The 25,713-nt window shown below is 41.5% G+C and overlaps 1 protein-coding gene across 1 annotated transcript; it reads right to left on the reverse strand.

Annotated features, from left to right (window-relative positions):
* Nucleotides 1-23: 23 nt before the first annotated feature.
* On the reverse strand, nt 24-22,983 carry PANK3 (pantothenate kinase 3). The gene is made up of 7 exons (XM_054642756.2): nt 22,503-22,983; nt 13,459-13,811; nt 12,359-12,612; nt 12,076-12,252; nt 10,032-10,155; nt 7,657-7,782; nt 24-6,340 (listed from the first exon to the last, which is right to left on the reverse strand). The coding sequence occupies exons 1-7, from the start codon at nt 22,528-22,530 to the stop codon at nt 6,290-6,292; spliced, it is 1,113 nt and encodes a 370-aa protein (XP_054498731.1). The 5' UTR covers nt 22,531-22,983; the 3' UTR covers nt 24-6,289.
* Between the last annotated feature and the right edge of the window lie 2,730 nt (nt 22,984-25,713).

Consider the following 25,713-nt stretch of genomic DNA (forward strand, 5'->3'; position numbering starts at 1 on the left):
AACCCACAAATGCAGGCCAACAATGAACAATCTCAAATTATTTATTAGGAAAAGACAAAGTACTGTTTCAACATTCGTACAGAACAAATGGCAATAAAACCAGGAAAATAAACTGTAAAAAGTAGGCCCATGACAGAGGAGTTGGTTTATGATAAAGCAAATGAAATCCAAACTTCACTCATGCAAACAAGCAGTAAAGAATTATTTACAGTTTTGATGGGATGAATTACAGCATTGTCCATATTTGGGCCCAAATCAAATTACTCAGTGACATATTAAAGGGATCTAATCTGTACATTCAATAACGAGAATCTATAAAAAGAAAAATAATTTAAACAATTTACAAGAGCTGTATTACAGATGGCATAAAGGCATCATTTACAAGAGCTGTTTAACAGGTGACACAAAGGTATTCATGAGTAATTTATGATGAAAAATTTGTAGCACATATTTTTACATCACATCTTCAGTGTCTGAACAGTAAACAAGAAAGCAGAGACATACCATGAGTGCAATGTAATAGAATAAGGCAACTTAACCAAATGGCTCTTCAGAGAACTTCCATCCTACCAGGGTTTACAAGTTACAGATTTGCCTCTCTGCTTTGCTAACTAAAACAAATACTTGAAGACAGCATCTGGTGATTACAAGGCCTGCATATGATGAGACAATAAATGGAAAATTAAATGTTTGTTTGGTAAAATGCCAAAACTCAAGAATGTAAAAGTGCAGGTTATCTAAAGCCCTCTATACCCTAACACAAACACATTAATTTTCACATTCTAGGTGCTGTAATTTAATGTCTCAAAATACTAATTCACTAGTCTTTCATAATGCACAATCTGAAACTAATACACCTCCTCCCAAAGCTTGTATTTACAATTTCTTAAACTGATGCCAGAAATTTAAATTGTGAAATGCCAGCAATTTATAGCAAAGGTTAGCAACCAGCACTCTATATTCCAGTTCAGTTTATAGGCGACACTAATTAGCACATTTAGATTTTAAAATTACTTTAAATGGGTATTTCTGACTTTTCAACAGCTTTCCTAAACACTTTCAGTAGTGGCTAACATTCTTGGAAGTTTTAGCAGAGAACAAATGCCAATTGTGTTCTACTTGACACAAATTTGTGCAAAGAGCTACAGTAACAAAACAAGATGAAGATTAACATGGAAATGCAGCTATGAAAACCCATCTGTCTCCTGATGTGCCACGGGCCTCACATAAAGCAGCACAGGAAGCCACACCTGCCAATGACTTGCCACATTAACACACACAGTCCACACAGTCAAAAAAAAAACCAAACCCAAAAGGGAAACTCAAAATAAGGCCAAAGAGTATTGGCAAATGATAAAATTTAAGTCTGTCAAAAAGACCAGGCCATAAATATTTTATTTACAATTTCTATTTAGAATCTTTATTTTCAACAAATGATTTAGCACCAGCAGGAATATGCAAAGTAGCATTACTGTGTTCCCCAGGCAGAAGACCTTGAGGCCAAATCTTGCTCATTAGTTTAAAAGAATGATTTACTGAAGTAACTACACAGTGAGCAGGATTTGGCACTCAGTTATGCAAACTGAGATTGCTCAAACATATTCCATTAGCACATTAATAATTACAGACATATTACAGCATCATCTGAGATGTTTTCAAAAGTGTGTTTTTAAGAATACTTAATATGCTTTCCATGTGTGATGCAAATGAAACTAATAAAACAGGCTTCTTTGCAGACTTTTGTTAACTGAGAGAATTACTAATTTTACCACAGTTGACAAAATACTGGTGATGTATTTTGGAATACATCAGTAAGATTTTAAAGAACTTTGAGCAGGAATTATTTTTCTACACTGTATTTTTTTAATCTCCCATGGTCATGTCTGAGGACTAAATTCTCCCATTTTATTCACAGTGATTGTGAAACCCACCAGCTGTGACTGTGCATTAATGGGAAGTGAAAGAATTACCACACCCAAACAGAAACTGTGTGTCCCCAGCTCTGCACTGGGACCTACAGGCCTTGCTCAAACACTTCCAGCCTGACCCACAGATGTTTGTTCACTTTTTAACCTCAGCAAAGCTCTGTTACCTATTATATGGTTTTTAAGCCTACATAAAAAGATGTAGATAAGAAAAAAAGAAGTGACAAAGGAAAGAATTAGTCTTGTTCTAACTAGAACTGACCAGAACTAGCTCCACAGAACCACACTGACCTCCACCTCTGCCCTGAAGTCACTTCCTCAGGATTACAGTGGTACCCAGAATGTCCACAATGAAAGTGATATTTAAAAACAAGTTGACTGCAAATTTATTCATTAATGAAAATTATTGACTTGATGTGAAAGACACCATCTAATCTTTATCTAGCAGAGATGTACTCTAGATAAAAGACCCTTTAATTAGTTCCAAATGTTAAAACCCCATTGCTATTTTGAAATACTTAGAAATAGTAAGTTATTTCAATAGATCTGGAAACAGGTGTTTCCTGAAAATCTGTATTGGGTCTTGGTCTTTGTCTCTACAAAGAGTATTACAGCCCTCACAGGCACCTTGCATCTATACTGACTCAAGTGCAAGCAGGAATGTCACAGTAGCACTGAAGGAGCAGATGATCCATCAGGAGAAGGCAGAGATTTTGATTATACAGCTGAGGCCAAGTGGGGCAAGGTGGGTGGTTTCTCTTCTTTCTATCCTGAAACTCTCAGTTATGAGCACCTGCTGGCAGAACCACACAAGTGCTTGAGGGAGTTAAACATCTTCAAAAGGCAGGGCAGACACCTGAACACACTTTGGAACTCTTGAGCAAACTAAGACACAGAGTGCATCACTGCAGCTTCTCTGTGAACTCCTAAATGTATCAAGACTTTACTAAAAAGAATGAAAAATTGTTTGTATTTAAACCTCTGCTCAGTTCAGTGAAGAACACTGAGGATGTTTTAATTCCAGCCTGTTAAATATTCAAGATGTATTGTAAGAGTTCCCCTTTCATTCAAACTGCAATTACCCAAGTAGACTTAGAAAGGTCAAAGTGGTTATGTTTAATAGCTTGGAATAACTTCACCTAAGATTGAACTTCTCTACCCAGAAATAAACAGCACTTATCTCATTATAAACTTGCATGATTTTTAGGGAGATAATGATTCAATGAAACTGTGCATAATACTTGAAAGGACCAAGCTGCAGGGATAAGACCAAGAAATGCAAAATCCTTACCCCAAGACTAAGGGCTACAGGGATAGGAAGCCAGAAACCTGATGATTTTTTCCTGGTATCTCCTGCTACACTGGATTAAAGGGATCATCTCCATGGCCAATAAAATTACCTGCCATTTCTCTGGTAAGTATATTGTTTAGGAAACCTCATGGAAAAAGTCCCAGTACCATAAAATTGGCATTATATGAAGAACTCAAAAGGCACTGACATGGCTGACTGAGCTGCAAATGATTACACATTCAAAATGGGTCTGACAATTTACTTTCAAGAACTATCACAGAACTTTCCTCTAGAAAGTGATTCCACTTGAGAAGACCACAGTAGTCCTGAGAAAACTCCACATTTTCTCTACTGTAGTACATCACACTGAATCAATTCACCCTAAAGCTGCTGCAACCAATTAGCTCTGAGGAAAAGAAATGGCAAGGGTGAAAGTAAAAACAGACTCTAGCAGGAAAAAGCAACTTACTTCAGTGACTCATATAAAAGAGACAAGCATTTTCAACCTGTTTAAAGAGAATTTAGAAGAAAAGACATTAAGGCTTATCTTGCAACTATTTGTGATGCCTATCATTTCTCCTGGTGGTAGAGTCACTCTTTGGAGACTCTAGTAACAAGTTCTAAGCTGACAGAAAATGAGATGAAACCCAAAGATGTGGCTTAAACACAGGACCCCTGGGCTTTACAGTAGGGCTTGACAACTGCTGTGGTTGCTCTTGTAATGAAGTAACAATTGTGCTGATAAAATTAGCAACAGAAAGCCAATTTTTTTAGAAGCTCAAGGGAAATAAAACAGAGGTAGGGCATACTTTTGGATTCTCACAGTAGTTTCTATACAGTACAGCTATTCAAGAATTACTCCATTTGCTTATTTTGTAACTCTGTACAGTTTACTTTAAAAAATGTATGTTAGGTGACATCAACTTCAATTGGTTTAATGAACTATGGGTATTAGGTAATCATCTTCTATATGTGCTTTTGGTTAAATATACAATAGCTTCTAACTACTGCTTCAAGAGGACTGAGTATCACAAATGAAGGAGCAATAAACATGGACTAAAGGAACTGTTTCTAATGGAGCTGTAGTATGTCTCCTAAAGCACCCTTTGCAAGTAAAATATGCAGTTAGTTTGCAAAATTTTCAGCAGGCTGCCAGAACATTCAGAAAATTAAGTTTATACACAGTTTTATAACCAAATAAAGGTTACTTTTGATAGTCAATCCTAACTCAAAAGGAACAGTTTACAGCATGTATAAAGACATTCTAGAAAAACTGTATTCACTTATTTTCTGAAGTGCTCTGATTTAGCATTAGATCAGCTGAACTGTGAGTGTAATTTTTAGTTGTTTATGTCTATAGTGAAACATCAAAGCAAGCACAATGGAAATGTAGTACAGGTACCAGGAAAAGCAACAATAAATGGAACTGCATTTGTGATTAGCATTGCACTTAATGAGTTGCCTACTCTAAGGTACTGTACTCTTAAAGGACCACAGAGAATTTTAAAAGCAAAAACCTGTGATGTTAGTTTGGGGCTGTGAATTTTGAGAAAGAGAAGAGTGAAAATAGCACAGGGGTTTCTAACACAAGGGGAATGTATCTGTAAATACAACACAGCCATGCTGTGGAATACTCGAGCAATCAGTTTTAAAAACCTTAAACCCCAAGATATGAACGTGTTTGGGTCTGGCTGCTCCTCATGCACTTACAGGAAATAAATTGAACAGGAAAATATCACAAATTTGGGTAGCTTTAGTCCACAAAAAGTCATATAGCTACTGACTGTATAATAGTCCTGTAAGTTTAAGATCTCATGCCCTGGCTTCAGGACTGAAGTTACTGTAATAATCACAACTGTAAATTTTAAAAATCTGCAGAAAACCCCAAAAACCAGTTCCAGAGTATGGATTTTATCCCAAGGCCACAATTTGATGAATGGTTCCATATTGCAAGTGCATTAAATATTGGTCCATTTGCTGCTGCAATACAAACTCTGATGTCCTCAACTTCCCAAAACAAACTTTCAAATTCAAAAGTAACCTTTCAACTTCAACATCTGCTTGAATTCTGATCAACTCTTACAAAATTACAGGGAAATCACAACTTCAAATCACTCAGATGGGGCAAAAACTTTTCCAAACCTCTACAGAAATAAGCCAAAGCATCAGAATTATGAGGTCCTCCCATAATTAGTCTATTTTATAAGGATTTAGGGTACCTTTACGAATCATGATTCATGATGGCAGAATTTATGAGGCCAAAAAAACAAACAAAAAAAGTAATCCAGAAGGCATTTTGGAAGTCATGTCCTCAAAAAGAAAAAAAATTTTAAAAATCTTCCTCCCAAAACCTGCCTTTATTAATCACTGAACTCGTTTCTAAATCCAATCAAAGACAGAGGAATCTTCCCAAAATACCAGCTGAAGCTTCCAATAAATGAAGGTATCTTCATGAAACCTTCAAAATATCAACTGCTTAATCTGCTGCTTTGGCTGATTCTCTGTGTTTCTATTCTTCCCACTGGAAATTAAAGAATTAATATTACACATAAAAATAAAATAATTATTATGTTCACTGTGGGAAGCAATTGTCTACAGTTTCCTCATCTTGTCAATAGTACCTGGCTGTCTTTTGTTTTCTGTAAGTACACATAAAATTGTGCTCATAATAACAGTATAACTAATGAAAATAATTTTTTAGTCATCAATTCTATAAATAAACTGATGGGGGCTAAACCTGCAATATTTGCATCCTGAGCACTTAAGGGTTTGGCATTCCTTCTTCTGCAATTTCTGGAAAGTTGTTTTCAGAGGATGTATTGCATATTAGAAGTTCACTACTGGCTACACATACCAAAGAACACAAATTATAGCCACAAACAGTTCACTTGCCAATGCCCAGCAGAGTGAAACCCCGTTCCTTACAACAGCAATACTCAGTAGCTTCATCACTTCTTAAAAAGAGTTACAGAAAATCAGCTATTTTCATCTCCCCTCCCCAGATTTAGTTCCCATCGACATAAACAAGTGTCATTCAGGTGGAAAAGAGTTCAGTGTAGTGACATCTGGGATCTCAACTGAAATTTGGCAGCCCAAGCAGAGCACCAACAGCTCCAAAGTATCCCTGTAAAAAAAAAAAAATCAACTTTAGGTAGGGTATTAAATTCTGCAGTAATCACATTTTAGTGACAACAATCATCAGATGGATCAATGCTACAGAAAGAACATGATACACTTTTAATATCTAATGTTTCACAGTAATTAAGGCTTTGTGAAACAAACATTTTATCCTTCTTATCTAGCTTGCCTTTAGGAGGTTTCCTGCCTCACCATACACTGCAGGATCACTGCAGTACAGGACAGGTATCAGTGACTCCTAAAGCATGGAAATCAGGTTTGGCTTTTTCTTCCTAGAGAAGCTGCATCTTTTGCTTACTGAAACATCTTCAATTATTCCTAAAGTAAAAGTGAAAAATTCCTCCAATTATATCCTTACATCACACTTTTGGACTGTCTATCTACCTGCATGCAAAGAACCATGTTCTCATGTTGAATTATTTTTCCCCTGTGGACTGAAATCTTCCCCCTCCCTATAACTAAGAAGTATTCAAGTGTTTAGAATATACACTTGACCAAATGTGAGTTTAAAATTTACCCAAGAAAAATCTGAAGAGGGCAGAACTAACAAGGAACCATTCCACTGCTACTGTGGCCATCAGAACAGACTGTCAGTCTTGGGATAAGCAATAAAGGAAAAGAGTTGTGAAAATCAACTGAAGGGAATAGATGGAATGCTGTCATATTTTCAGACCAAGAAACTGAGGACAAAAATTCCCAACCCACTGCCCAGAAGCTGCAAGTCAGCAACTGTTGCACCTGGAACTAATACTGATTGCTCATATTTCAACCAAACCAGGTCAAAGCTCTCAATACTGCATACTGAGACAGCAGAGGCTGCCCAAAAGCAGGTTATTCTCAAAGCAAAAAATCACTACAACAGCTCTGAGGGGTCTGTTGTGGAATGAAAACAGGCCTTGTCAAAGCAGTCTTGACTTTCAAGACATTGCTCAAGCTCAGCTGAGAACAATGCAAGTGTTTCAGAGGGCCAAGCTTTACATTTCTGCACTCTTTGAAACACAATACTTACTGTTGTTTCCACCCAAACCCAAGGAAGACTGCTGACCCTTAGCACAGAGTTTAACATCTTGCTGTCCCTCTCCAGAGATCCACAGCATGAACTGAGAAACCCCCAAGTGACTGAAGTACTTCCCTGGCAGAAAACTGTTCCCAGAGAACCAATTCAGCAAGACAAACCTCCTGTTATTTCTAATATTTACTGAGCACTTGGTGCCTCAGGATATCACACATGAGAGCCACTCAGTAGAGGCCTTTCTGATTTATGGTGAAACAGTACACACAGATAAATGAGCCACAGCATACCTCATGTTCTAGGAACAAGGCCTTCAGCTGACCTTTTGACCAGTAATCCAGTGCATATGCAAGAAGCTTCATTGACAAAGTATTCACACGCAAAAAGTTGCCAACAAACACAACTCTGTTTATTTTCTAAAAAAAAAAGAAGAAAAACAGCAAAGGATTAAGTCTTTTCACTGTTTAACACGGCTTTGAAAATTAAGCTATGAAAGAGAAGACTGTCTTAAGCAAGGGAAAAACCACAGAAAAACCAAACAACCCACAATTAAAACATGGTTCCAAAATTTAAAACATGGCATACTTGGGGAGAAGGAAAAATGGTGCAACCCTTGAGAATTAAAGGACTGAATTTACAGACAAGTAGCATTTGTGTTTCAAATTAAGTGAGCATTTTCAGCAATTACACCAAAGAAAGAAGCCAGCTAAGAAAGAAATGAAATGAAAGATACTTCTGTTTGGTAGAGAAGACTCAATGCCTTCATAGCCCTGTACAATGCTGCTTGATCCATATGCAACAAGGCAGCACTGTAAAGAAGCCGAAGGCAGTAAGACATGACAGATGTTCCTTTCATCTCCAGCCCTCACTATACCTCAAGCCTGGCATCACACTAAGAGCACTTCAATATTACCAGTGAGCTGTGAATTTTAATCCAGTCAAATGTAAAAAAGTGAAAATCACTTAATATTCCTCATTAACTGCAGTAAATCCAGCAGTAAGTGAAAACATTAAACACTGGTTTAATGACCCGAGAGAAAGAGCCAAAGAAAATGTAATTGTGTTAGTCCTTAGCACAGTGCTTTAAAAAGCACTTAATTGCAGTAAATAAATGGTCATTTCTAAGTTATTACAATAACTAATATGACAATTCAACCTGTAGTCAAATGGACCATATGCAACTGTTTTTTAACCATCTTGATTAGTTCCCACTGAAGACAAAGTAGACACATAGTTAAGACACAAAAGCATAATTCTGCTCTGCTGCAAGAAATCAAAATAATTACATTTATTTCATCTTTAGACATCAGTTCAAGGAACTACTTTGTGTATCCCCATTTGCTATTTCTTATGGTTGGTAGTTCTGTGACATAGCTGGAATTAGACCAAAACCCACTCAGAATAAAGGTAGTTTGTGCAGTTTACAAGTTCTGATTTGTCCTCATTTACTCCCACCCTTAAATAGAAATTGCATAATTTGCTTAAGACATGTGGAATGTACTTTCCACTTCATCTTCATTTTAACTCTTTTGTTATTTAGCTTTGCCACAAAGCAAAAAGCCAAAATTAACACTCACAAAATTACCTTCCTTCTCCAAGACAGACACGAGAGAAAGATAATGAAACTGAGGGAGAAGTTACAATATTAAAACCAGAAATTATAATTAATCTGGCTCCTAAGCAAAAGGAGGATTACTGCAGCTAACAGGGCTGTTGGTACTTCTGAGGCAATCACATGCAAAGATTTGAAGTAGAACTCTAAATTCAGTTGCCCAGAGTCTTCTCCAAGAAAGCTATTACTAAACCTCATTTTATCCCAAGTTTGTTGATAATGAAGGAAGAAATCCCTGCTGCTCAGACTCTCATGCCTTCTATGCCTAAAGTCAGTATTCTTCCACAGCTTTTTGGCTGTCCACACTAATACTGAACCAATACTGGTTCTTTTTTGAACTTTGAGAAACAGAAGATGGCAGGAAACCTTCTCTGTACCAACCAGCAAGATGAGAGGTGTCAAAGCAATTTTAAAGTCTCAAGAGCTAGAAAAAATTAAAAATAATGTTTATCTAGAAACAAGGCTTTGATCAGAGGATAATTTCAGCTTGGAGAAACTGCTGGAGGCCATCATTATGCACTGCTTAAAGCAGGACTTTCAGCACCTTACATGCTGCAGTTGCTCAAGTCATGTATTTTGAAACCTGCAAGCACAGAGTTTGTCTCTGAGTCCATGTCTCAGGGCTGGATGCATTCCCTGGGTGATGCTGCCTTGGCAGGGGAGCTGGACTACATCATCTCCAGGAGTCCTTGGCAACCCCAGCTGCTCTGTGGTTAAAGCACTAGGAATTGCTGCAGAATATTTTGACTGTCTCTGGAGAAGTGGGACAAGGATGTCTTGGCCAAAGGGGAGGGTACCTGATGAGGAGCTTGGTTAAAGAATGCAGCCCAAAACCTGCAGGTCAGCACAGGATTTTGTGTGTGGTGATGAAGGACCCGAAGTCCCCTTGCTAAAGCAGAGTGATTGCAGGCCCAGCTCGAAGCTCTACATGCATTTCCTCATTTCATTTGAGAATGTATTAAAAGGTTTAAAATTATACACCATTTTAGCAGTCATTTCATGTGAAGACAAATAACAGAGCTGTAGCTAGATCATTTCGTGGTCAGGTTTTACCTCATTTACTGCACACATCCGGGCAATAGAGCCAATGTTATTGGTGATGGTGACCAGTATGGCTCTAGCAAGATCTTCTTTACTGACAGACTCCCTCTTCTCTTTGTAGATCATATTCCCAAAACTACAACAGGAGAAATGGCCATGAGTTACAAAGTGATTCATGTGCATTTGAAATCATTTCAAAATAGATGTTTTCATGCTGTAACAAAACCTGTGTCTCATGTTTCCTTTTTGAGGAACTTGCTTTTTAAGTTTGTATTAAATACAGCAATTTCACACTACAGCTCTATTTATTCCTTCACAGGAATCAGTAAATTGTGTTACAATAACAGGCCCCCAGCAAATTATTTTTGTTCAGATTGCTGACTTCCATGAAGAACCACCTACAGTAAAACAATTTTATTCTTCACAGAAGACTACTCTGCAAATCTAGTCACTGTAAATTATGTCCCTGCTTGATGGGTAATCCTCCACTTCTCATGTTTGCTTCCTCACAAACACCTATACAATCTTTTATTCTCAAACTAGAAGAAAACTATGAATTGAACAATTTTATGATGGAACACAACCCTCTGAAACAAAATGAACAGTGACAGAATGCAATTTAGGTTGCAGAAATGAAGAGTTCTGGATCAGAAGGGCACTTCCCTTACCATGCCCAGCACAAAAGAAAAGACAAGAATTCATAGCTACGTGTGATATTTTACCAGCAAGGACTCTGAGCCAGATCTAAGTCAGTTTGGAGAGCAAGAATCCTGATTATTGCAGAGCTCAAAAAGCCATTAAAGCTCTTAAGGATCTTAAAAAGCAAATGAGAACAGAAAGTACCAACATAAAGCAAGGTAAAAACGTTATTGACTGAAGAGTAAAGTTCACACATATTAAAACCTCTCAGCACATGGGCTCTCAAGAGGCCTGGACTCAGGTGGCTGGAGAGGGAGAACAATTAAGTTGCCATGAATTATGATTCCCTATGGAATAACAGCAAAGATTTAATGAACACTCTTATGTACATATTAGTTTCGCTTGCAGAGTTTATTTTTCTTATCTTTTGTAAGGGCAGTGAAGCTGTAATATCATTGATGATATTCCCCAATGGAAATAATGTGTGCAGTTGTGACAAAAGTCCTCTGTTGATGACAATGACATTCTCATGGTGCAAACTGTTTGTGTTCAACAGCCCTCTTCAGTGAGAAAAGTAGTTAAAACATTACATCAGGTGTCTGTTGTGACAACCACATTTCCAAAAAAAATTAGGAATTGCTCCACTGTAAGAGCAACATAAAAGCCATCTCCCACTCACCTTCCCTCTAGACAATGGCTCTACTAAAAGACTCTAGGTAATATAAAAAGAAATTGACACTTTTTCCCCTCTCTTCTAATGATTTTGACTGGGACAAAATTCATTTTCTTCCTAGTAGCTGTGTGCTGGTTTTAGCTGGGATAGTTAATTCTCTTCTTTGTAGCTACCATGGAGCTGTGTTTTGGATTTGTGCTGGAAACTGTTGATAACACAGGGATGTTTTTGTTATGCTGAGCAGTCAAGGCCTTTTCTGCTCCTCACTGCACCCCACCAGTGAGCACAATGGGGGTGCACAAAGAGTGGGGAGGAGACCATTCTGTTCTGTTCCATTTCTGTCCTGTTCAACACTCTTTATCTAACAGTTTTATTTTTTTCCTCCCAGTTCTCTCCCCCATCTCACTGGAGGGAGTGCCTGAGTGGTGTTTAAATACCTGCTGGGTTACAGCACACCACCTCTGCACTCTGTTCCTGCTATCACCTCGTGTTCCCTCTGACTCACACAAAGCTGTGCATGAGATACCTCAGGAGGTTTCTTCAATATTGACCTAGCAGGCACCTGCACTTGCACATGGCTTTAAACCAGCAGGAAAGCTGAGGATACATACTTTTAGGATAAAAATGTAACTTGACCACAATAAAACCATGCAGAAAAGCAGTTCTTTCTGCATGAATAGTTTAAGCCTTGGTTTTGAAGCTCCACAAACCAAGAGAAGAATCCACAAAGAGACTCCTGCTTACCTGGATGCTACAGCCCATCCTGGTAAACCAAATCTTTCATAGTCTCCTCCATAAATGTCCCGAACCAGCTTGTCAGCATGTGTGCTGTCTCCTTTGGATGCCATCTCCAGAGCTTCTTCAAAACTTTCACAGCCTGTCAACAAACTGCACAACCCAAGGAAGGTCCCTCCACCTAGACTAAGGACAGAGAAAACCATTGCTTTCAAACAGCATTTCCTCTCATGAAAGATCCCTGTGTCATTGCCCCATACAGTAAGAACCCCAACACAGGTTTTTAAATTACCTTGTTCCAGTTACTCTTTTATAGTTGTCTTTGGAATGGACTGATAAAATACTGACTCCTGAACCAATGTTAACAACCAGCAATGGGTATGGATCATCCAGGTTAAAAGGCATCTTTTGGCATCTCTCGGGATCTGAGGCATTTTCAAAATAATAGCACTCTGCCTGGCCATTGAAGCTGACAGAGTCTATGTACAATAAGCCTTTGACAAGGCAGTCAAGCTCATCCAGTTTGTGCAGCTGGAGGTTTCCAATCTGTGTTAAGAAAGAAAAAAAGACTGTGGCAACATGTTCTAACATTGCACAAATGTGCTACAAATTTAGGACTATATTTATATTTGTACTGCCCAACTTTAAGAAGCTATCTCACGTGACTAATTCAGGAATTTCAATGCCAACAAAGAATTCAGACCTAAATTCTTAATACAAAAATTTAAACTAGCAAGTTAATCTGAGTGTAAATTCAGATCTCAGACCTGAATCAAGAAGAGAGATGCAGTATAAGTATCTGCTTCAGTAAGCTCAAAGATCACTTTTGAATACTAAGACATGACTCCATTGAAAAATTAACAATATTTTTCATCAATTTAAATCAATAAAAAGGTCATCAAATACCCTAGAGGCCCCACTGAGTGTCATCTTGGTGGAACTCATATCTGAAAATCTGTTCAAGGTTTGTTGGGTTGCTCCCCCACCTCACAAGTCAAAACAGTAATTTCTAAGCTATCAGCATATAAAAAGCTCAATGGCATTGTACTAACTATCCTTGCAACTTCATTAACACTCCAAGGATCACAGGAAAACCACAGGTCAGAAATTCTGCAGGGCTTAAGGCTCTCTACAGTTCTGCATGTGATATTTAAGCTGCTGTTCTCTCATAAAGCACAAAGACAACTAACTGGTGCTGTGGATTCCAGGAAGGCTGGAACTCCTCACCATACTAAAATTAGTACTAAAATATATTAGAGCTCTCCAGTTTTTCAAACTAAAGGTTATTTTCACAGGTTATTTTCAAACTACAGGTTATTTTCACAGGTGATTTTCAAACTACAGGTTATTTTAACCCATCAGCTTCAGGCAGAGGCAGGGCAGGCTACCTACTGTGCGAAAATCTTCCTCGAACTTGTAGGCGCCACCACCGGTGGCACAGAGCACCGTGTGTAGTGTTGAGAAGTTTTTGTTTCTTCCCATTTGGATAAAGGTAGGCAAATCATGAGTTGGGAACCGAATAAAGTGCAAGTTTCCTCTTCGAGCAAAAATGGTTAAGTCTTTCAGCTCCAGGTGGACGTCCCGAATGCCAGTGGATCCGTAGGCGACGTTGGAGGTCAGGTATTTGCGGATGCTCTTCAGGCTTTCCACCTCCTCCTGCTCCTCCTCTGCAGTGATGTCAATAGGTTCAAAATAGGCCAGTTTGACCAAGGTTCCCCCAATGTCCATGCCAAACCATGGGAAAGCTGTGAAGATACAAGAATGAGCCATTAGGTTTGTGGAAGAGCAAAAGCCACACATGGAGTTTAAGACTAACCCGGGTTGTACTTTTCAACAAGACAGACATTAACAAGAAAGGAAAAAGGAACAGGAAAAAGAATTTTTTTCCTCACAGGAAAAGAACTAGTGCTCATTTCAATTACCTGACCTTAAATATCTCTCTGGCTTCATGTAAAAATAGAAAAACGAGCAACGCTACACATTTAAATGCTGTAAGGTGCTCAGAAAGCTCAACTAAAAACTCTTCAAACTATACCCTATCTTTCAGACCAATTCATAAACAAAATTCAACCACTTTTTTTTTTTTTTATTGAGAATAAAGGATTAAAATAACCTTCACTTCTAAAATAACAGCTCTGACGTAGTTCAGCACAAAGACTGCAATGCACACTTGAAGAAAGCAGGTTACACATTACAGCTGACAACAGGGGCAGCCCAGGTACTCCTCCTCTAGCAGTCCCTCACATAATGTGGTTGTTGAGAGGAAATTTATTTGCATGCACTTTAAAACTTGACACAGTTAAGATGCCCAATTTCTATCTCTTGAAGTCAAAGGGATGACAAATCATCCTATTAAAAAGTGCAAGCAAAGAGAAAATTATGATTACTGAATTTAGGTTCCATTTTTTGGTTTCTTTCCTTTTTTTGGTGCCTTGGCTAGGAAGGGGGAATTTCTAACAGCACTAAACTACAAGTGCTTTGCCTTTATCCCTTCTGTGGGATAACTGCAGTTCCTAAAAGGGATTTTGTTTATGACATGTATGACCAAAGTTTGAACATGCCTGTATCAATAAATATTCCTAACTAAGTGCAGTGAAACAGATACTTAGAAACCCTACAGCAAAAAGACAACATCTTCAACTGAGAGCTTTCCCACTGTCATTTCCCAGAAACAGTTTAAAAAAGATCCTGGATATCCAGCTGGGAAGATCATATTCTATTTCCTAATTGATACTGTACTTGGTTTTGCCTCCTCTTTTTTAGGGTTCCAATTTATCTCTTCAGATGTAATTTATATCTGACAGAAGCATGAAACTCAGGAACAAAACCAGAAAGATGTTAATATGCTGATCATGAGCAAGATGCAATTACACTGTATTTACATTACCAGTGGGATCTATGCTTGAGAAGAATGACCTACCAAAATATTGTAGTGTATTCAGGCAAGGCTGGCTGTGTGTCCATTTATTTATTGAGTGCTAAACTTAAGAAGGAAATGAAACTTCAACTTTCAGAAATGGGCATCAAGAGAATATTGTCAGATATTAACTAAAAAAAAATCAGTTGGTTATCTTAACTTGATAAACTAAATTTAAATACAAAGGTAAATTCTGTGAGGAAATAGTAGTTTGAAGTAGAAATGAAGAAGTTCTATAAACCTGGTTATCTTTTCTATAAAGCTGAGGACTAAGCATAAGACTAAGCATAGAGACACACATGAATTGAGTCTGTGACTGCATGCCAGCCTTCTTCACCCTGAGACTCTGGACATAAGAAAATCTGTCATCTTACTGTTTGACCACAGTTAGCTGAGGATTTATTAAGTGACCTCACCAAGTTTCAACTCCTTGCAATAAACAGTGCCACAAGAACAAAACTGAAGAAGGGCACTTGATTCACCCAGCAGACCAGAAAGTGCCTGGAGGAGTCAATCCAACCACGCAGAATTTAACTAGGACACCCCCAGCCAAGCCCTACCTGGATTCCACCTAGTGAATAACTGAGATCTTGTTCTCCAAAACAGGAAAGAGGGGGGAACAGCTGGAAGTTCATGTGATGAGTTTAAGGATGATTTGGTGCAAGTCATGCCTGTTTGTCAGAAGATCCACTCCATCCCATGTTAAATGATCCAAAAAGCTTTTGCAAATACAGCATTAGTCACGCCTCTCTAAGTCCTAAGGTTTAAGGATCTTGTACACCAAGTAAAAACAAGAACAGCTGAACTGTACATTTATTCCATAATTTAAATGAGAATACATTTTATGCTGAAAAATGGGATCATGCTGTACAAGATCAGTTTTCTGGGTTAACTGAGTGATCTTAACAGCCATTTACAGACTCTGAAACTGAAGAAATAGGTCAGCTTTCACCCGTGGCAAACCCCAGGAAGTTTTACATTTTTCTATTGAAAATTTGTGAAGATTTGGCTGGCAATACATTGCTCAAGTTTCATTTGCAAGGTGGAGGAGTTCTGACAAGCAACTGGGCCCACGTACTGTTAACTTAGTCCTTATAGCAGCAAAAAGGTGTTACACAAGGATTCCTGTGCATGCAAGCCACTCTTGATTGATTTCTATGGATTTTATTACAGGTGCAGCCAGGAGAATGAAAGGCATTTTGGTTTCCAAACACAGGAGGGGATCTACATACACACAAATGGCAAGGGCACAATCAGTTGGGACTGCAAGGATACAAGATTTATCTATGCCTGAGCTGTCTTTAAATAATAGAAATACACTGATTCTACTGAATTTGAATGTAACTGTACATGGAAACTGTACATGGACACAACATGGAAACCTCATGAACCTTCCTCTTACTGCTGCAGGTTTGCTTAGGGTAGGTCTTGGCTCAGGATCCATCATATCTGGATGCAGGGATACATAAATGACTCTACAAAAGGTATTTTTTACTTCTATTTGTGGGTCAGGCTTCTCTGAGAGATTTAAGAACAGAATGGCAGCAGCAAAACCTTTAGAAAAAAATATCCCCAGCCATCAGCTTGATCCTTTCAGCAGTCACAGTTACAGAAGCATGTCAAGATGAGGCCAATGGCAATCACACAACCTTTTCTTCAAGCTTACAGGTCTGCAGATACTAGGTTTGAAGACTTGCACAACTGTAACCATCATTCCACAGCTTCAATCCATAAGGAGAGTCAATTCCCCTGCACTAAAGCTGGACTTTTTTCCACAGCTCTGTGGGGATTAGATAATTAAAAGATTTTTTTAGCTCTTCCTCTTGACTGTTACTCCCAGGAATATTCCACAAAAAGTGATGCACAGCTCAGAGATATTCCTTGCTGAGAATTTAACTGCTATTCACAGAACAAATCCAGGGCCCAACTTTTCAAAGTTCACCTCCTCTCTGCAGTGGTCAGTCACAATTTGAAAAAAGGAAAGGTAAGAATCCAGCTTTTTATTTAACAAGCCCAACTGCTTGCATAAACTATATAAAATTCTTTCACCCATTTTGCTTTTAGGAAGTGAGGCCAGGCTCTACTTAAGAATACACAAAATACAGATCTATACTATCCAAGAAGAGACAGATATATGAAGTAGAACACTAACTGGGAAGTCAAGACCCATAAGGTGTTTAATGTGATACTTCACACCAAATTTAACTATCTTCAGGACACCAAGTGGAATACCATAACATACAACCTCCTTAATTACAAATCCAGATTTGCTTTCACTGCCCAGCTCTGCCAGGAGCCACTGTGGTCCCTACCTAGACACAGCAACCAGAAGCCCTTGCAATAAGGCACCAGATTGCTCAGTACATGCTGTGAAGACAGCTCTGAGGGCCAACCTGCTCAGAATTAAAAAAAAACCCCATGATCTTTAAAAGGATTCCCTAGAGCTGCTTCCTGCAATTAGAAAAGTACTTCCCGCAAGGGAAGAGTGCTGTGGTCATGTAATGATGGAGCAGTTGTGCTGAGTAAGAAAACCCATGCTGGTGTGGCTGCTGCTTGTTATTTAAACCTTAATCATCTTTAGAGATAGCACAGGGAAGCCTCATTCTCTTGTGTCTGCACTTCTCAAGTTCATGCTGTACACAGTCACTGGCAGCAGTCTTAAGGTTACTTATATCTTATCATATAAGGTCTTTATATGCCAAATGAAATAATTACAGTGCATGTCTTGTTTGTGCCAATGCAAGCACAAAGGCTGAAGTGTTTTCCTTCTTCATGGGTTTTTCAGGGGACCTTTGAAGCTTTCCACCCAGACCATACACTTGTATTCTGATTTGTACTCCCATTCTGGATCCAAAGCTGCAGGAAGTACACACTCAAAGACTTAACTACACCCCCCTTATTCAGTCAAGCCTCAGATTCCTCAGTTTAATGTTCTATTTGTATTTTGCTTTTAAACACCTTTAATACTTCACTTTCCCTGTAAGATAAAGTAACACTCTGGGTGAATCCTGTATAAATTTAACAAGAACCAACCTTCAAAGAAGAGTAGCTAACTCCTAATTCAAGCTGGGAGCTTGACACCATGGGGAAAAAAAATTCACAGCTGTCAGTGACAGCAAAGAACAGCCTACCACATCTTGTGTCATCTCTGTAAGAAAGCTTATGCATTATTAAGAAATAAGACTGTTGCACTCCAAGTACAAACACAGCTTGGGGAACAGCTGCCAAAGGGTGCCGAAGTTCATGATAATGTACAGCCTTCAAATACAACAAAGGAAAATGATCATGAAATCCACAAAAACTTAAACTTACTCCTGCCAGCACTGCAATAGTTCTTTATGGAAGTAAGCAGTATTATCAGTTCTGATGCCCAAAACTTATCTAATTCAGCCTAGTACGTAGCCTTTGGTACCAAAACTAACCTTGATCCCATTCTTATCTGAATACTGACAAGGCAAGCAACTTTTTAAAAGTTCTACTGAACTATTACACAGTTAGTGTTTATAAACACATAAACTAAATGCATTTTGCAGATTCTCCAAATACATTTTCTTATGTGTATGTGCATCCATTCTTATACTTCCAGCATTTCCCTACATCAGTAAGCAGCAAAGTACAACCTGATGGCAAATTTTAAATCAGCTGGGTGCCTAAGGCAGCTAATGTGAGCTATGAGACAAGCTAAGAGAAAACATACCAAAGCTTGCTGAACTGTGAAATTAAATTAAATTAACCTGAGGGCTGGACAGCAAAATGCCTTTGCTGTGCCCATGAACACCAATCTACATGGCCTATGAGCCTCTACAGAGCAAAACTGCACTTAAGTGTCCTTAGTCCTTGAGACACTGGAGACCTTCTCTCCTTAACAAGTTGTGTTACAGGTTTTTGGTTCAAATATCCCAAGTCCAGCTCAAAATACATTTGGGCTGGACAGAATTAACATGCAAATTAAATGTATCTGACACACCCTGGCACATCCTCCCATTTTCCTTGTGGGAAAACTCCATCACGCTCTGCAAACTCCCACTCAGGCAGCTCTGATCACGCTGCAGAACAGCCCCGTTCACAGTGGGAGGACAGGTGCTAATGGGCAATTACTGGAACTGCTCTTCATGGGCTCTATCGCTGCTACGAGTGGGTACCACATAAAGCTTAATACAAGACAAAATATCGCTGCTTTCAGCTTCTCCCTCCTTGCTCATTCTGGTAATTTTGTTGACATTTCAGCAGCCATCTCTTTGGGGATAGGTGTTATTATGGTGAGATACAGAATGCAGAGGCATAATTTAACACTTAAAGATGCACTGTGTATAACACTTTTAGTGTACACTGTTCCTGGCAGTATTAATCCATTGTTAGAAATACATTTTTCAACTGCAATCAAATGAGAGCCTCTAACATCTGCGATGGGCTAATAATCAGCTTTCAAGGACCAATAAGAAAATGCTAGGATACTAAAAAACTATGCAGCAAATTCCATGGGAAAAAAAATCCATCTATTTATACAGGATTCTCCATCAGTCCAAATAGATTTTTCATCAATTTTACTACACTAATCCTCCACGTGTCCACAATTACATGCTTCCACAGAACCACACTGGAGAAAATAAACTTGAAATTTTCATCTTTCCTTTATATTGATGCAGGATTTTGCAAATCTCTGCAATGTACATTCATATATTAGCGTGTCTCAACTCGCCTCAAGGGAAATACAGGCATTTGTTGTCAAACTCTTTTCAATAAACAATCCAAAGGAACAAACTGCAAAAAGTAACACACACAGAGCGTATCAAGTACTGGAAGTCTCTGCCTTTCCTCCAGCACTGGGTCACACTCAGGGCCAAGGGGAAGGGCTCCAGCTCCCCTGGAGAGCACAGCACGCTGGCCCAGCGCTCTGCCTGCCCCTGCCAATGTGCACGGCTCTCTGAATGAGCTCCTGCTCCCTTCCCTTTGGGCAGATCCCACACAGCAGCAGCTCTGCAACACTTGCTGCTCTCACATTTGTCATCTCAACCCACAAATAACCTTTGGAAATCTCCTTGAAAATTGCCAGCCCTTCTTCCCCATGGGCATTTCCTCAGAAGAGCTATCACGCAACTGCTGCTTGGAAGGTTCCTCTGGAGGTCATCTGCTCTGACCTCTCTTACACCAGCAGGAAAACTGCCAACAGCCAGATGAGGTCAGCTACAGCTTTGTCCAGTCAACACTTTGAGCCTCAGAAGTTTTTCAAGACTCCATAACCTCTCCAGCTCCCACTGCTACGTTGACTTTAGTAAAAGGTTTTCCTGATCTGAATTTCTCTTATCTTCCTTTAAAATGCTTGACTCCTCTCATCATCAGCACATGAGATTTAAATGGCCCTTTACTAGCCTCTTTCAAGACAGCCAATCTCAGAAGCTGTGTTCCATAAATTCTGCTGTGTTTCTCACAGCTTTTACTCCATCAAATTAGTGACAGCACTGGTCAGGTGAAGATCTGGAAGGGAGGGCCACACAAGCATGTGCAGGCAGGGTACCCACATCAGGAACTCTGAACTGGTTTGGTGTTTCCATTTTACCCTCACCTCTCTCATGCCAATCACTGCATTCAGGCCTTCCTTCCTGATGCTGAACATCACAGACAAAAGTACAGGTAGACTAAAGCAATCTGCTCATTTCTACCCTGCAGGTTCTTAAGTTAAGTAACAATTATCCATTTTCCCCAGGACCACATCTGGCTCCATCACAGATGATTAGGTACTCACTTGGTCTGAGGAATGAACACCCAACAATTGTGCTCAAAAGTGTCTACAAGTGCCTTAGCCAAATGATTTGTAAACAGCCTGTAAGTGGTATTTTGAGCCCAACTCAGCTTTCATGTCCATGTGAGCATTCAAGCCAAACTGAAAGCAGTATTTGGGTACCAGAGACCCTGAACATCAATTTCCACCTTCAGGGCTTCTGTAGACCTGGTCCTCTTCAAACATTCAGCTGCTCTCTCAGTGTGACTAACCATGAGTAGAAATCTGCAGACTGAGTCTAAAGTTCACCTAAGAAACTCTGTGCTATTATCTTTTAAAAAGCCACCAGCTCCAAAGCGTGTTCAAGAGTCAAGAAGAAATAAACAACGTAGTTTGACACTGTATCCTGCCCCTCCTACTTATGTAGTTCCAACTGTTTCTAATTCCCATCATGAAAACAACATCAAAGTTCAAATTCAAGACCTGGAAGAGTGTAACTACAACTGCAGCATATTTGAGCAGTTAAAATTTCTTGGTAGCATTTGCACTGTTATTTAACCATGAGGCTTAAATCCACCACTACAGAAAACAAAGGCTTTGAGGTCCAGCAGAGACAGTCCTGAAATTAGCAGGTTTCTACAGCAGGAGCAGTCATAATCTCCCCATTCCAATTATCAAACCACTATAACATTTTGCAGCCAGCTACTGCTGTCTTGATGAGATTTCTTAATATTATACCAGGGGAAAACAATGTTGCCTGAACTTTACTCTTCATAAACATTATTACAGTCAATTCAGCAATTTCCACACACTGGCACTAACAAGAGGGGATGGCTACTTGTGTGCTACAAGATAGGTATTTAGGGTTTCCCCACCAGACCACAGGAAACAACCTACTTTCAAAGCCTTTTTAGTTATTTCTAAAGCTATGCTAATACTTCCTGTGTTAAATATGTGTTTGGTGATTTTCTTCTTCTTGGGCTGCTGAAAAAATAAATTTAAGACCTCACCTTCCAATATCCTGTCTTGGTTGTATGCTGTTCATTAGCCAGTCACGCTGTATGAACCACACGAGGCCTAGAAATTTGGGACTAGGCACTTTCTCTACAGTAACTCAACCTGAAAGTAAGTCCTTAAGTGTGATGGCAAAGAAAAAGATGCTAAACCCAGTGGAGCAAAACCTGCATCCCTTTCAGCTAAGGCACACCTGTATGAGCTTGACAGGTGTGTTGCCTTGCACAGCTGTGCATCTGTTACACTGAGAGCACATCAACTGCATACAGATCAACCATATTCAACCCAAATCTCTCTTTCCAAGAAGTAGCTGTAATCTTAAGACGTTTTGTTTATATTCACCTGAGTCTGAATCCCGTTCACACTCTCCAAAACAAACGTGGCACTCCAGAATAACACATAGCAAGAAATATTATTACAACTGTGATTATTAAAGGGGAGAATTCAGAATTTTAGTACAAGAGTTATATCTAAATATTAGTAAATAGTCTAAAAAGAATTAAAATTGATTAAAAAATCAAAACTGTAGCAACAGCAGCCACCTGCGCAGATGCTCAGCACAGCGGTTAAGTGGTTCATCAAAAAGAGCACCCGTCCCCAAGAAACTGATTATATGACTTTCTATTCTAGTCCTTCCGAAGCCAGCACTGAGGATCACCTGAACCCCGACACCTCGCTCAGAGGGACGCACAGGAGCGAGACGCGTCTCTGCGGGCATCTCCCGGCTCCATGGATGGGCACCGCCCGCCGCGCGGCCCCGCGCCCCCTCCCCCGGCCCGGCCTTACACGGCTTCTTGGCATCCTTGATCTTCATGGCGCTGCGGCGGCGGCCCGGCTCGCTGCCGGCCGGGGCGGGTCTCCTGCCGCTCGCCTGATGGGGCGGGCAGCGGCGGCGGCGGCTCCGCGGGGCCGGGCCTCGCTCTCCTGATGCTCCTCGCCCGCCGGGCGCCCGCCTCCCGGGGAGCGGCGCTGGCCGCGCCCGCCGCTACGCCCGCGGCCCGGGCAGGGGCCGCTCCAGCGGCGGCATCGGCGCTCGGGCTGGGGCGGGGAGACGGGGCGGGGCGGCCGCGCTCCGCTCGCGAGGCGCCGAGTGGAGGGAGCCGAGCGGCAGCCGCGGGACGGGCCCCGGGCAGGGGAGCGCGGCGAGACTCCGCTCGGCCGCTCCGTGCAGGAGCGCGGCCCCGGCGCTGCCCCGCGAAACCCCGGCGGACACGGGCCCGGCCGGCACAAGATGGCGGCGGCGCCGGAGCCGCGGCCGCGCACACAAAGGGGCCGAGGCGGCTCCGCGCCCGCCCCGCCGCTGCCGCAGCGCTGCCCCCGCCCGGCGCGGGGCGCGCCGGGAGCCGCAGTCCGGCCGCGCCTACAGCTCCCGGCGGCCCCCGCGCCCTCACAGCCGGGCCCGGGGCCAATGGCCTCGCCTGGGCCGCGGGCACTGGGACACGGACACTGACAGGGCACGGGCAGCGGGACACGGGCACTGACAGGGCACGGGCAGCGGGACACGGGCAGCGGGCACTGACAGGGCACGGGCAGCGGGACACGGGCAGCGGGACACGGGCAGCGGGACACGGGCAGCGGGCACTGACAGGACACGGGCAGCGGGACACGGGCAGTGGGACACGGGCACTGACAGGGCACGGGCAGCGGGACACGGGCAGCGGGCACTGACAGGGCACGGGCCGCGGGACACGGGTACTGACAGGGCACGGGCAGCGGGACACGGGCAGCGGGCACTAACAGGACACGGGCAGTGGGACACGGGCACTGACAGGGCACGGGCCCCGCGCCGCTCTGACACCCTCAGTCGTAGCCGGGCTCCGGTGTTCGCGCTCTGCGGGTTGCCAGAGCCACGCGAATGTTGTGAAGTGAACGGGCAGTTGGCGTTTGCTTTCATTTCCCCTCGCTCGGACTGAAGTGCTATCACAATTAAGCACCGGAGCAGTTTGGGAAGTGGCTTCTTTCCTGTGCCTGGACTCCAATGATGGCACCAGTAACTTTATTTCCCCGGAAACTTTGCCTCACCTGCTGCAGCAGGCTGATGTTTAATCACACTATCAGGTGGAAAGCAGCTCTGAGATCACTGAGTCCAGCCTAGCACCGAACACCGCTGTGTTACCTAGAGCAGAGCACCGAGTGCCGTGTCCAGTCTTCCCTTAAACACCTTCAGGGACAGTGACTCCACCACCTCCTCGGACAGCCCATTCCAATATCTAATCACCCTTTCTGTGAAGAAATTCCTCCTGATACCCAACCTTCCCTGGTCAGGTTGAGGCCGTTCCCTCTCCTGTCCCTGTTCCCTGGATCACAGCCCGACCCTCCCCGGCTGTCCCCTCCTGGCAGGAGCTGTGCAGAGCCACAAGGTTCCCCCAGTCCCCCTTTTCTCCAGGCTGAGCCCCTTCCCAGCTCCCTCAGCTGCTCCTGCTGCTCCGGACCCATCCCCAGCTCCATTCCCTTCTCTAAACTCGCTCCAGCCCCTCCATGTCCTTCCTGAACTGAGGTGCCCCTGCCCAGTGCCCAGCACAGGGACAGTCACTGCCCTGGTGCTGTTGGTCACACTGATCCTGGTGCTGTTGGTCACACTGATCCTGGCACAGGCCAGCGTGTCACTGGGCACTGCTGGTGGCACAACACACTGAGGTCTCCCACCGACTGCTCACAACCCTGGCTTTCCAGCCAGGATCATAATGGGCTTTTTCCACTTTCTCCCCTCTCCTTTGTGAGAAAGTGCTCTGTAATTATAGATCAGTTACTGTGACCCAGGATGAACCCAAAAGCTCTGGTCTGGGAGGAGGATTTGGGCATAATCTCTGTCTTGGAAACTGAAGTTTCTTCGTGTCTGGAGTTTAGCTTTGGCAAAAGTTTCTTCTGAAATAACTGTTCACAAACCAAAGACTGAATGCTCAGCTTCCTGGGCATGAGGTTTATTCACAAACCTGTTGTGTAAGAACAGGAGCCTTGTCTTTTCACCCTCCATTCCCCCACTGCTCCTAAACATGTAAAACCTATCATATATTTCTTGTTCATTTTAATCCAGAATCTTTCATTAAAAAGCCAAAATTCTCTTGTGGATGCCCTTTCCCATTTATCGTGTTTCCTTTCTGAAATATCTGTATTTGGAAAACTTACTCTGAAGTCTTCCAAGTGTTCTTTTTTCATCCTTTAAAGGAAGTTCAGGGTGCATTAGCAAGGCTGCAGAACTTCTCTCTTTCTGTAAGTGACGTGTAATTGTGGAAATTCCCGTGTGTTACTCTTAAAGGGAGGAAATTTTGGTGTGGTTTTGTGGTCTCTCACTGCAATGTAGTTTACTATTGAAACATTAAATCCAACCATTTACATACATGTTAGGGAATACAAGATTTAGCTGCTACCTGGAAGTTAGCTTGCTCATAAATATACAGAGTGATTGAAAAAGAGTCTTTAATTTCCTGCCTGTCACCAGACTGTGCAGTGTGGAATGTTTGGTGTAAAATGAGCTATCCGGTGTCTTGCAGACATCTCTGGTGGGGATGTGGAAAACAGATCTGCAGGGAGATTTTTTATTACCTTAATTCTGAGGCATTTTTTTCCCAGCACTGACACTGGCTGTTTCCTACACACCTTCTAACTCTAGAGGAAATGAAATACCATCCCTGGGAAGTGCTGTTAATAAATATATACATGCAGAAAAATAAGAAAAACCAGAGTGTACAGCCTGACAGCTGTCTGATTCCTGCTGTCTTGAAACAGGCAGAGAAGTTCCTGACCCAGCTTTCACTGAGGAAATGATAACTCTCCCTTTCCAGCAATGCAGATTCACTGACTGCTTTCCCAGCCTTGGACTCTATCAGGGACAAAAATGCATATTTTGTGCATTTAGGAGCAAGTTCTGAATTTTTTATACATTGGATGCCCACTTTACCTATTGTGTCAAGCAAACCCTCTTAACTCATCTCCCCATGTGAAAAATTGGAACAGATAAAGGCTCTGTGATAATGAATGAGCTAAGGGCTGTTCAGTT

Source organism: Agelaius phoeniceus, chromosome 15 (assembly GCF_051311805.1).
Source record: "Agelaius phoeniceus isolate bAgePho1 chromosome 15, bAgePho1.hap1, whole genome shotgun sequence".
In the NCBI taxonomy this organism is placed as follows: domain Eukaryota; kingdom Metazoa; phylum Chordata; class Aves; order Passeriformes; family Icteridae; genus Agelaius; species Agelaius phoeniceus.

Excerpts from the sequence above, each read along its gene's own strand:
- PANK3 (XM_054642756.2), bottom strand. The coding sequence starts at position 22,530 with ATGAAGATCAAGGATGCCAAGAAGCCGT. Across the intron at positions 13,812-22,502 it reads CAAGGATGCCAAGAAGCCGT|CTTTCCCATGGTTTGGCATG; the intron begins GTAAGGCCGGGC and ends GTATCTTCACAG. Across the intron at positions 12,253-12,358 it reads AAAAGAGTAACTGGAACAAG|TCTAGGTGGAGGGACCTTCC; the intron begins GTAATTTAAAAA and ends CTCTGTCCTTAG.